The sequence below is a fragment of the Pteropus alecto genome, unplaced genomic scaffold (assembly GCF_000325575.1).
Source record: "Pteropus alecto unplaced genomic scaffold, ASM32557v1 scaffold12, whole genome shotgun sequence".
Taxonomy (NCBI): Eukaryota; Metazoa; Chordata; class Mammalia; order Chiroptera; family Pteropodidae; genus Pteropus; species Pteropus alecto.
The window spans coordinates 2,289,777-2,303,733 of record NW_006432669.1 but is presented as its reverse complement, the minus strand read 5'-3'; the positions used below and the strand labels follow the sequence as shown (position 1 = coordinate 2,303,733).

Here is a 13,957-nt window from a genome sequence, read left to right as displayed (position 1 = left end):
TAGGAGGCTTTTATAGTAATTTAGTGGTGGTAATAAAGTTGGAGAAATACGGATAGATCCTCCATTTAAAATATATAATAATACTTTATGATAAATAGACTATGTTTGACCCTTGAACAATATGAAGTTGAACTGCATGGGTCCCACCTATATGTAGAGTTTTAAAAAATAAATACCGAAAAACATATTTTCTCTTCCATATGATTTTCTCAATAACATTTTCTTTTCTCTAGCTTACTTTATTATAAGAATATAGTATATAATACATATAACATACAAAATATATGTTAACTGTTTATGTTATTGGTAAGGCTTCTGATCAACAGTAGGCTATTAGTAATGTTTTTCGGGGAGTCAAAAGTTATACATGAATTTTCAACTGCGTGGTGAGTCGGCACCACAGTCTTCACATTGTTCAAGGGTCAACTACATATTAGGATAAATAAACAGTTCATTTACAGTTATTGACTTTGATTCTGACATTTGACAATTTAAAATTAAGTACATGAAAACAGCGTCTTTAGTAATAATGAGAAATTTATAAAACTTGGTTCTAGTGGAAAATAGGTAACATTTCAAATCAATATAGGGCCTATAATGAAATTACTGTTTACTTTTAATTTAGAAAGGAGTCTTTGGAGTCAGAAGTCAAAATGTGGGCAAGATTGACTTACATAGTTCATACCTTTCAGGTAATACTAATATTTAGCATTACACATATAACAACCTCAGTCTTGAAATAAGCATTTCCCAGCACACTTTAGGAAGAGGCAGGAGTGTTAACATCAATTACTTACAAATTCTACAACAGGTAGATATGAGGCCAAGCAAGATTAGAAGTGTGTGTCACAGACATTATCAGCAGGTACTTATAGTGGTCCTGGCTTTCTTGGTCTTACAGATGTATTGGTTTCAAGATTAGCAAGTGAACACAAAATATCCAGTAGTTATGAGGCCCTGCAGAGACCTAGATTGCTTTATAAAGATTTTTGTAGAGACTGGAAGTGTCTGCCCAAGTTCCAGAGGGTCTGTATACTTGCTTAAACCCCCAGAGTAAGTTCTCCATGGTTGAAAAATCTTTTCTGAGTGTTCAAAGTTGATAGTGGGTCAGGATCATTAAAAATTAGAGTTTCTAGCAGAAGCTACATTTCATATATGTGTGTATATGTATGTATGTATGTATGTATGTATGTATGTATGTATGTATGTATATATACATAGTTCTGGGTGATATGGGTTGGCTATATTGGAGTGGCACTACCTCTTTAAAGAAAAAACCTTGGCACTTCAAGCTCTGCTCTGAAACTGTTATGAGGTTTCACTGGGATTTAAGTACCTAATAGTTAAATAGGCATTAAAAGATTTATTAGATATTCACTTTAACAGACCCCAGGGATGTCCTTCAATTTCACTCTCATCTGCAGTTTCTTTGAATTTTTTTTTTTTTGGCTCTCCAAAAATTCCAGTATGTATAAAAGATGTGCAAGTCAAAGTGATATTCTAATTCATTAAGTGGCTGAAGGGAAGGTACAGTATGAAAATATACTCAATGAGAAGTCGATCTATAGTGGTGTTTATTACCACAGCTGTACATAGTGTACACAATGACATGTAGTACACTAGAGGCAAATAGCCTAGCACCACCACCACAACAAAAATCAATCTTTAATACACATGAAGAAACTAAGAAAATATAGCTCACCTCTAATTTCTGGTTCAAATTGCTTGGTTCAAAGGGTATTTCTTCTTTGAGGTGTGGTACCTCTTTTCGTTGCAATTTATTTTGTTTCATCTGGTGTAATCTCAGTTTTTCAAAGCTATTAGTTAGTTTGGAAAACTGTAAATAATAAATAGAGAATGCTGACATTTCACTATTACTGGTAATTTCTAACTTGACTTCACTTTGGTCCTATTCTTGGGTACCTCTTTGAAAATTAAAGTCATGATTAGAAAATGCAGCAAAGCTTAAATGTTCCAATTAGTGAAGATAGAACCAGTTATTAAAACTAAATTATTGAAGCTGAGCACAATTCAGCTTTCATGTAAATTTGGGACTTCATTAACTACATAGTTAAACAATGATTCACTTGATAAATGTTTTGTTCAGTTTTGTTTTAACCATATGTAGCAAAACTCATAACTAAAAAAAAAAAACATTTTTTTCTCACTTTTAATTAGTGCTATCTTGTGTTGACAGTTTTAATTTCAGTAACAATCTATAAAATAATCAGCTTATACTTTATTCAAGATAAATGAATACTTAATTTAAAAGATACAAACAACATAAATGACTTATTCCTGTTGATATGTTTAAATAAATTTCAAAATTGATGTAATTTTTTTCTTATCAATAATTCTTTTTACAACTTAGCCTTTGTATTGTTGTTTTTATTTGTTTTGTTTCTGTTCTATCTTCAAATAATAGTTTAAAAGCATCATGGTCTATCAATATTTGTGGGGAAATTTCTATATAACTGTTTACAAAAGTGTTTTGCTTTTTAAAATTTTTATTTTTAAATAATTATAGATTCACAAGAAGTTACAAAGATATTAGAGATATTGAATTATCTTCACACAGTTTCTCCCAATATTTACATCTTAATGAACTATGGTACAATGTCAAAGCCAGGAAACTGACGATGGTACAATATATGCCATTTTATCACATGTGTAGACTTGTGTGACCACAACTATAATTGAGGTACAGAACCATTTCATCACCACAAAGATCCTTGGTGCCTTCGTAGTGACATCTATCCCCCCCATGCCCTGACCCCTAACTCTGCGTAATCATTCATTTGTTTTCCATCTCTGTAGGCTGTCATTCTGAGATTGTTATAAAATGGAATCAAACAATATATGACCTTTTGAGACTGGCTTTTTTTTCACTCAGCATAATGCCCTTGAGATGCATGCATGTATCAATAGTTCATTTCTTTTTATTGCTCGGTTTTATTCCATGGTATGGATGTAACCACAGTTTGTTTGACAATGCACATATTGAGACATTTTGGTTATTTCCAGTTTTTAGCTATTACAAAGAAAGCTATGAACAATTATGTCTATTTTATCTGATATCAGTGTAGTCACTTCTGCCTTCTTTTTTCTTTCTCGTAATTCTTATTAAATTATTGAAGCTGAACACAAAACTGTGTTCCTAAAATTCACCCTTTAAAGTATTCAATTACTAGTTTTTTTTAGTATATTCACAAAGTTGTGCAACTATTATGCTATGTAATTTCTGAATATTTTTATCACCACAAAAAGAAATGTCATACTTATTAATAGTGACTATATATTTCTTTTTTCCTCAGGTTCCTGGCAACCACTAAAATCTACTTTTTGTTTTTGTAGATTTTCCTATTTTGATCACTTCAAATCAATGGAATCATACAATATATAGTTTTTTGTGTGTCTGACTTCTTTCACATAGCACATGCTTTTAAAGTTCATCCGTGTTGTAACATGGATCAGTACTTCGTTCCTTTTTATGGATGAATAATATTCCACTGCATGGATATACCACATTTTGTTTATCCATTCATCAATTGATGGACATTTGGGTTGTTTCCACTTTGGGGATGTTACGAAAAATGCTGCTATGAACCTTTGTGTACAAGTTTTTGTGTAGATACATGTTTTTATTTCTCTTGGGTATTTACCTAGGAATTGAATTGCTGGGTCATATGGAAACTCTAAGTTTAACTTTTTATGGGACTTCTAAACTGTTTTTCAAAGTGGCTGTAACATTTCCCATTCCCACTAGCAATGCATAGGGTTGCAATTTCTCTATATCCTTACCGACACTTGCTATTGTCCATCTCTTTGATGATAGTTAACCTAGTGGGTGTGAAGGGGTATCTACATAAGGTCTTGATTTGCAATCCATAATGACTAATGATGTTGAGCATATTTTCATGTACTTATTGGACATTTGTATATCTTCTTTGTAGAAATATCTATTCATATCTTTGCCCATTTTTAAATTTGGTCATTTGTCTTTTTATTGTTTACTAGTAAGTTATTTTTAATTCTGTATACTAGTCACTTATCAGATATATGACTTGCAAATATTTTCTCATATTTTGTAGATTGTCTTTTCATTTTCTTTATGGTGTCCTTTGAATCACAAAGGTTTTTCAGTTTTTATGAAGTGAAATTTAACGAATTTTTCTTGTGCTTTTGCTGCCAAATCTAAGAAACCACTGCCTAATCTCAAGTCACAAAGATTTACTCCTATGTTTTCTTCCTAGTTTTTACACTTAGGTTTTTGATCCATTTTGACTTAATTTTTGTCAATGGTTTAGGTAAATGTCCAACTTAATTCTTTTGTGTGTGGATATCCAGTCATCTCTTCACTGTTGAAAAAGACTTTTCTTTGTCCACTGGCTTATCTTGGCACCACTGTTGCTTTCTTTTGATTAATATTTGCATAGTATATATTTTTAAATCTTTGTACTTTCTACTTACATATATAGTTATATTTGAAGTGAGTTTCTGGAACAGAGCATATAGTAGGGTCATATTTTTTTACCTACTCTGTCAATCTCCATTTTTTTTCAATAGTATATTTAGAACATTTCCATTTAATGTAGTTATTGATACATTAGGGCTTACGCCTGACTTTTGTTTTTGTTTTCTGTTTGTTCTCCAGTGTTTGGCTTCTCTCCGTTTTAGCTTTCTTGTCTTTGTCTGGGTTATTTGAACAATTTTTGAATTCCATTTTGATTTATCTATAGTGTTTTGAATGTATTTCTTTGTATAGCTTTTTTAGGTGTTACTCTAGGTAAACAAAATTATAGCAGTCTACTGGTGTTGACATTTACCAGTTCAAGCGAGGCATAGAAATCTTACTTCTCTTTATGTCCCTTTACCATGACCCTTTTATAACATTATTGTCTTCAAGTATTTCCTTAACATGCATTATGAACTATATCAGACATTGTTTTAATTTTTACTTCAGCTATCAAATAATTTAGAAAGCTCAAGAGAAGGAAGTTTATACTCCTTTCAGTGTTTTTCTTCCTTCCTGATATTTCAAGATTCTTTATCATTTGCTTTCTGCTAACAAAACTTCCATTAGCCATTCCTTTAGTGTAGGTCTGTTTGTGACGAATTTTCTTAGTTTTCTTTCATTTGAGAATATCTCGATTTCTCCTTCATTCTTAGACAAAGAATTCCTGGACATAGAATTCTGGGTTGACGTTTCTGTTCTTTCTGTAATTGAAAAATGTTCCACTTTCTGCTGGACTCCATGATTTCACATGAGAAATCCATTATCTGAATTGATTTTTCTCTATACGCAAGATGTTATTTCTTTCTTGCTGCTTCCAAGATTATTTCATCTGTGATTTTTAGAACTTTGACTAATATGTGTCTTGGTGTAGACTTCTTGGGTTTATCATGTTTGAGTTTCACTCAGCTTCTGTATGTTCACATCTTTTGCCAAGTTTTGAAACTTTCCAATCATTACTTCTTTGTACAGTTTTTCAGTTCCACTTTCCTCTCTTCTCCTTCTGGAACTCCGATGACATAAATTTTCAAACTTATGGTGTTACCTCTCCCTGAGGTTTATTTAATTTTTCAGTCTATTTCTCTCTTTTGTTCAGATTGAGTAATTTTTATTTCACTATCTTCAAGTTCACTGATTGTTTTCTCTATCCTCTCCATTCCGCTTTTGAGCTCATGGATTGATTTATTTTTTTTAGTTTGGTTATTGAATTTTTCAGTTATAAAATTTCTAGTTGGTTGTTTTCTATGGTTTTACTTCTTTGCTAAAACTTTATAATTTTTCATTTGTTTCATTTGTATGTTTGTAATTGCTCAGTGAAACATTTAATAACAGTTGCTTTAAAATCCTTATCGGATAATTCTGACATCTATATCAACTCGATGTTGGCGTCACTTGATCGTGTTTTCTCATTCAAGTTGAGATTTTCCTGGTTCTTGGTATGATGAGTAATTTTTTTATTGAAACCTGGACATTTTCAGGTATTGTGTTAAGAGATTCTGGATTTTATTTAAATATTGTGTTTTAGCAGCCATCTTGTGATAATATTTCAGCAGGGAAAATGGAATGCTGCCTCATCACTGCCAGGTGGCAGCAGAAGTCCAGGTCCTGGCCTCGGTTGGTAACCCAGGAAAGGTGTTCCTTACTACTGCTGAGTGGAGAGTGGGAGTTCAGGCTCCCCACTGGTCTTTCACTAAACCACCTTGATTGCAGGGCCATAGATGCCTTATTACTGGTTCTTACATGGCCTTCAGTGATCCTGTAGTGAAGGTCTTGACTTCTCATTAGGCTTCCCTGATACCATTCCAGAGAGGAGGAGGAGGGGTGCCTCATCACCACCAGATAGGCATAGATGTCCAGGCTCCTCTCACAGTCTCTATTGACACCATGGGTTGGGGGTTGAGGAGGGCTTGTTAAGGCCAGTGGTAATGAAAGTCCTGGCTCTTCACTCAGCTTCTTTGACACCACTCAGGCAGGGGGCCTGGGCTACTTTGTTATAGCCTGGTGAGGGTGGAAACCTAGGCTGTCTACTCAGTCTCTGCTGGTAGGGGGAGGAGTTTGGGGCTATAGTCTTTTTCTGTGGGGTTTGGCTGGAGTAGAGCAGTTATTATCCAAAAGTGTTTAATCTTGCTAGGCTGTCTTTTTCCTGGTCTTTTGACTGCAGAGAATAGGCTTTCCTCAGGGTTCTTTTTGTTCGTTGGTTTATCTGTACCCATTGGAGTGTCTGGGTTGCCGGCTTCTCTGTTACCCAGTCTGAAATATAAGAGGCAAAAAAGAAATCCCAGGGAACTCACCACGATGTCATTCCTTGGGTCCCAAGCTCCTAGTTGGTCTGTCTCTTGTTTCTACTTCTCAGTTTTCTTATGTTGTTTTATAAATAATGTCTAGGTTTTCTAGTTGCATTTAGCAGGAGGAATAGGGAAAAAGTACATCTACTCCATTTTTTCAGAAGTGGAAATCTCAAATATATATATATTTACAGTTATATATACATATATATAATTTACAGTTTTATAATGGTTAGGAGGAAAAGAAAATACCCCCTTTAAGAAAAGAAAGTAATTTATTACATATATATAATTTACATTTTTATAATGGTTAGAAGGAAAAGAAAATACCCCCTTTAAGAAAAGAAAAGTAATTTCTAAAAGAAAGCTTTGACAGAGTTGAGTTATTCAAGGCAGAGTGCAGTAAAGTGTATCTTTAAGATATTTTAGAAAATGAAATTGTAAATAAACCAGGAATTTCAAAGAAGTTGAGGGAACTGGTAGCAATAAAAGCATGTTTGTCACAAGATAGCATTTTCTGGTTAGAAAAAGACATTACTACTATGCAAACCAAGTCAAGTACATAGAATTTTTTTCTGTTTCTTTTTACTTTTTTTCTCTCTCTTTCTCTTCTGCTCTCCCTCCCTAATTCTCTTCTTTCCTTTCTTGTAATCGGAGAAGAAAAGAGAAGCAGAAGAAAATGTCAGTGGAAACAGATGGCTGTTCTCTCAACAATAATGTAGTATTTCCAAAGTGTAGTCTATGAAGCACCTGTTTACAGTGTTTATATTGTAATACTGTACTACAGTGTTAGTAGGTTTTACTTTAAAAAAACAAAAAAAGGTTCCATGGCCATATATACTTGGAAAATGGTGGATTGAGAAGGCTAAATGCATGTGTTTAGAGCAGGACTTCTCAGCCTCTAACATGCTGATCTGCACTATGAATATCTAGGAGCAGAGAAGGAGTAAACAGCATTTCCTAAATTTTTGGTACTAGTGTTTCACAGAAAATTTTTTTGTGAAATTGCCTTAAAGGTATTTATTTGTTGGTTAGCCAGCAGTGAAGCAAAGCATCAAATGGCAATGATTCATATATTAAATTACCACTCAACACCTGTAAATAAGGCCCCAAACGTTTTAATAACAAGCATAAAAAAACCCCAGAAATTAAAGATTTAGTAAGCAGTGACTGAACTAGTTAAATATAATTTAGAGATGGTACTTAACTTGTATCTAAATTCCTATATATTTTCAAACTTATACTGAACAATTATAGTGATTTAATATTTACGTTGCAAATTTAGAGCTTTATCTTTGTAGAACAAGCAAGGTTGAGTGACTTAAGTGTTAAATGCTTTGAGTCTTAGCAAAGAAAACCGTATAAAATTTCATAATTCAAGCTATCCTCTAGTGGCAGCTATTTAAATTGTAGGCAAAATGTCTAGGTAGACTTAAGAGCTAGTCTTATAAGATTATATCTATTACATGGCATCAAATGTTTCATATTCATTATTAATGGCTGGTCCCCTCCCTAAAAAGATACTTAAGGAGGAGCATTAACTACTTTGAGCTGCTTTAACTATATTATCATTTATGAAATCTTCGCACTCCAACAAAAATTGGTTGTAAAGTAAAATTATGTAATCAAACCATATTTCCCATTGATTCATTTACCAAGTTAATCAAGGATATATCATCTACTAGACCTGAGATGCTTGGGTGATTATTGCTCTATGTGTTATCTGTATAAGGGAGAGAAGACTTTTTGTTTGCCAGCACAGTGGGGAGATACAGGGATAAATAAGAGAGAAATCAGTATCCCTCTTATCACATATGTGGAGGCCTATCATTTATGAAACAGCCTACAAGTAATGAAGTAATAAAGACCAGTTTTGTTCTTTCAATTACCTATTTCATAAGAGCATACATGTATATTTTAAATTGCCATAGAAAAAAGAACTTCCCTATGAGGGAGTAATGACTATAAAATACTAATTTTGTTTTTTTGTTGTTAACATAGCTAATTATTATCACATCATCAACAATTCACTTGATAAACAGAAAGCTATTAGTCTAGCATTGTGCTAACAGTTAAAGGGATACAGAAACTGACTATTTAATAAAAGACAAAATCAATACATATAAAACAATGAAAGACAGGGCCAAACATATAACCTATAGTTAAAATATAAGAACTTTTGCTTGTATTGAAAACAATTCATTTTAATAAAATTAACACAATTTTATAGGTTAAAGCATATATAAAAATGAGTGGTATTAAATTGCAATAAGTCTCCTTACTTGAGCTTTTAGGGTTTGTAGTTGTCCTTCATAATTCTGAGTCATTGCTAAGTTACATTTTTCCAAACTGTCCAACTTCTGTCTAAGTAACCCCACCTGCATTAAGAATAAAATTTAATTTTGATTTTGCTAAATTTGTCCTGATAAGAATCAGAAAATGGGCAAAAGAGGGGTACAATGCAAACAAAAATGCTGAACCAAACCAAGAATAAATATTTGTACTACAGTTCTTAAAATAGCTATTAATAATTATATTCACAAAAGCCAAATATTGCTAGCACTATTCCACTGGGTACACATTAGGACAGTACGGTATCGATGTTTGATCAAAGATCCTTATCACCGTCACATTTTAAATTAAGGTTTACAATTTACTTTGCATTATCTTTTTGGGAGGTTTATGTCATTGTTCCTCTGGCAGAACCTCTCCCAGCTTTCATTTTAAACCCCACGGCCTTACATGGGAGGTCTGCTTTGGTGCGACGATGGAATAATTGTCACATTTTTAATAAAAACTAACATATTAAAAAGAAAAAGAAAAATGTCGAAGAGGAGTTCTTAGGTATTTGGCTTACAGAATTTGTCTGCTTAAAAAGCAGGTGAGGCACCTGTTGACACATCTGCACCATAACAGGTATTTAAGTGAGAGACTAGCCGCTTGCATATCTCAGGTGTGATGACCTGCCTGTACCATGAAGGGAAACCTAAGTTAACTATGCCAGACAATAACATCATTAACTATTCCAAAATCTGAGTTCCATTGAGAGGCCAATCCAGGTAGAAAAATGGCTGCTGAATACGTTAAGTGATGATGTTTTAGTGTATGATTAGTAAACACTTCTCCTCTGCTTTGCCCAAAAGAAAAATTTGGAGACACAAACATCCACCTTAGGTAAAGCATATGGTTTTCCAAACTCCTCTGCAGGCCCGAGAGCACGCATACATTTTTCCATAATAACCAGCTTAACCCTAAGCAGCCACCCAGGAGCTGAAAACACACCTCTTACATGGGTGCCCAGGTACACACATACACATCCTTCATTCACCAAACACTTTTCTCCCTTGTCCTACAATCACGTCTTGACATTTCACTTCTTTCAGGAAAGATTTTTCTAGTGGATTAGAAAATGCAAATGCTTTTGACCTCTGCCCAGTCCAAAGACTGAGCTTTGACAACTACGTACTTCTTTGTTTCTACAGCAGCAAAAGCACTGACGTCTTTGCTTGCAAACAATATTTATTTCACAATCTAGTAAATGTTTGTTTTCTTTTCTAGATGGCATTGATTTTTTTTCCCTCTTTAATTCCCCCACCCCCATCCCCACCCCCACTTCCTTCCCTGACCTATGGATGTTGCTGTTTCCCCTTAAGAACTGGATGTCTGAAGGCAGGGCATCTCCTCCCACATGCTCGGCTTGGTTGTGCTCGGCTTGGTTGGCGCTGGGCTGCATTGGCTCGCGGTGTGCACCCGGAGCCTGGCACACTCGGGGTATGTATGGTCTGTGGCTCCACCTGGGGCACGAACCCAGGACCTTCTGCATGTAGAGCAGACTTGCTAACCACTATACTATGGAGCCACCCAAGGCATTGATATTATATGTCTGTCTGCATCAGCCAAATTGTTGTCTTTAGGCTCTGTCACTTTTAGCACACGGACAGAATTTCAAGCAATAATTGCTATTGCTAATGCCTGATAAAAACTATGTGTAATAAAAAAATATATTCTAATAGACTAAATCCTATTTTTAACAGTCTGAAGAATTAACAGTTTGTTAACACATGTATTTGGTACCTCTTGACCTTTCTGATCCAAACAAGTTTGTGCATTTGCCAATTCTTGATCCCGAAGATCTAATCTTGTCTCCAAAGCTCGCATCTTCCTTTCCCAATCCAATTTTTTGTTGCTGACCATGATGTCAATTTGTTCCATTAATTCCTGAAGCTCGGCCTCACAAGGAGAAGCTCTGCCAATTGTAGAAAAGTAAAATACATCTTCAAAGAGTGAAATGTAAGGACAAGAAAAATTATTATATTTCTCTGAATAGGTAATTTTCTCTAATCGTTCAATTATTTAAACAGGAAGATGTCTGAAAGGTAGAGGTTAATTTTGTAATTAAAATGGAAAGGTAATTTCAGAGCTAACAGTGTACATACATTAAATTTTTTTAAATGACATTTCTGAAGTACAGTTGCTGTCATATATAATCAACACATTGATGAAGTCAGTGCTTCCATTCTCTCAGTGCAGGCAGCAGCACCTGAGCCTCCTTGACTCAACAGTTTTGAATGGTTTATTCAACCACAGAGAGGTTCTTGGTAACAGTGCATTCTGAAGTCTTCTAGCATTCCAGAGCTAAGGTCAAAGGCTCTCAATGTTTACTTAAAACCTATAATAAATCTGAGGAAAGGAATTACTAATTCCTCTGTCAATAACCCGATTCAATTAAAAAAGATTTTTTTTTTTATTGTGGTGACATTGGTTAATGAAATCCAGTAAGTTTCAGGTATACAATTCAACAGTAAGGCATATATATATTGCATTGTGTGTTCACCACCCCCGATTAAATTTTAATTGGAGTTCTGATGTGGGGAAAAACAAGAGAACTTAAAAAGAGTGGTTTCCACACCAATTTCCTTTTTTATAACAATGTGTATCACCCTTTACTGTAAATACATTCTGCCTATTTTTTCTGCTACTGTAAGATCTGAAAGACAAGGACTATATCAGTCTTATTCATCACTGTCTCACCAGAGCTTGGCACAGCACCCCAGCACACACCGGAAGCTCAATAAATCTTTGAAAAATGAACAAAATGAGTTCTTTTCATCACTGTCTTCTTGGGATGTAGGAATGCACTAAGCTAATAGAATTAAAATATAGGTCTAAAGTAGAGTGTGGCATAATGTAAGCTACTCAATCAATATTGTTAAATAAATGAACGAATAGTCTATTTCCTGTTTATGACTATGCTATGCAAACATTATGATATTAGACTCTTGGGGTGGAAGGACTTTTACAAGTCACGTAGTCCAACTACCCATCCACAAATGTTTCTTACGAGAATCATCTATCATGCCCCATTGATCCAGGACAGAGCCTAAGGTTTGGCAACAGTAACAAAGATATCAAGTAATTCTGGTGCATGTCAAGGTTTGTGATTTCTTTTGAAGTATCACTGCCAAGGGTATCATCTGGCCTACGTCTGAATTCTTCCTTTAGCAGGTAACCACTGTCTGAGATTGTATCTAGATAGCAATGTGTTTTTTAAAGTTCTTTCTTATACTGAAGAACTTTTTCATCTACTGGTCTTAATTTGATCCATTGGGACCATTCAGAACAAATGCTTTCTCAATATAGTCAACCTTAAAAATACCTAAATACGGTTATCAGTGGACCTCCAGATTCTTCTGAGTCCACTCTTCTCAATGTTCAGTATTAGAGACTGAACATTGAACAGATAATGGCCAGGACATATGACTATAGACTCTGACCTATAACTTCTACAACAATAGTACTAGAATAGTCAGGACTTGGTCAACGACTAACAGCTTCTTTAATTTTTACTTCTACTTCCAACTCAGGGCCAACTGGAGAAAGCAAAATTTACTCCCCAAATTAATCACATAGGATGCCCTGCTTCAAGTTATCCTACCTCCAGCTTTCCTGTGCCAACAGCCTCCAATTAGAGCATAGCTGAAACCATCTCTTTTGTTCACAATAGAGCTTTTCCACTCCGTCTGCCTTTGAGTCTCTGCCAAATGCAAGTGATGGTTGCTGACTCCCTTGCTCTAGCCAGCTCTAAATAAATAGGCTTCATTTGTTCTCATTTGGGTGGTCTGTGTTTATTTTTACAAGCGTCTTTATTTCTTTTAATTGCTCATAAGGATTTTTTTTTTCTCTACCACTCACTACCTAGTATACTGCCTGGAAAATAGTAGATACTTAATATACATTTGTTGAATGAGTGAAAATTAATAACTATTGTAAGATTTCAGGCCCTCCACAATCCTGGTGGCTCTCCTCTGTACAAGTATCCTGTTTGCTGATTTCTTCCTTAAAATGTACCTTTCAGAAAACATAATACTCTGAGTATGGTCTATCAGCTTGGAGAGGGACTCTCACATCTGTTGTTTTAGGTGCTGTGCACTTTTATTCAAGCAGATGAAGATCACCTCAGTTTTTAATTGGGGAAGGGCAAAGCAGTGCTATTATATCATCTCAAGGTGAGTTTATTCTTGTCTAAACACCTTATTTCTTTTTCATGCATGCTACAAGTAAAGCCAACTAGTTATTCTCTTGTGCTTTAGATTTTTTCTGGTGCTCCAAGGGCAGGGCTTTACATCTTTCCTTATTAAATTTCAGCTGGATAGTTTTAGCCCCTTGGTGTGGGTCGTCATCACTGGTTCTTTAATGAAGCAAACGTTCTTTAAGCGACTGCTGTTTACTGGATGGGGAACTGGGAAGACAGAGACACAAGACAAACTGCCTGTGCATAGAGAGAGACTTGCAAGGCAGGCAGGTACAGTAAGAGACAGATGACTACATGCAGTTCTTCTGGGAGTAGAAAGGAAGGGTACTGAATACAGACTTGGACAAGCAGGCAATCACAGAAGCCTTCCTCAAGGAAGTAACACCCGAGCTTCTATTTAGGATCCTGTTTCTGTCAGAGATTATAGTCACTATACCTCTCAGATTTGATGAGCATTACTTGTTTTATATATAAACATGTTTTTCCATATAAGTAGCTATAAAATATGAAGGGCAATGATAGAGGACAGAGCCTTATTATGTTCCTCTACCAAACCCTTCAGGGTAACAGTGATCCACAGATTATTTCTTTTCTTATAATCAGATGCCAATCCACTTATAAACTTAC

General features: G+C 34.8%; 1 protein-coding gene across 1 annotated transcript in view; it reads right to left on the bottom strand.

Moving 5' to 3' along the window:
• Positions 1–13,957, bottom strand: part of DEUP1 (deuterosome assembly protein 1) — a 65,966-nt gene that overhangs the window by 41,543 nt on the left and 10,466 nt on the right. Inside the window, exons 3-5 of the mRNA XM_006907471.1 lie at positions 10,873–11,044; positions 9,081–9,176; positions 1,703–1,837 (exon numbers count right to left, since the gene is read on the bottom strand). Coding sequence (XP_006907533.1) covers positions 1,703–1,837; positions 9,081–9,176; positions 10,873–11,044 — 403 coding nt within the window. The remainder of the gene's footprint in view (positions 1–1,702; positions 1,838–9,080; positions 9,177–10,872; positions 11,045–13,957) is intronic.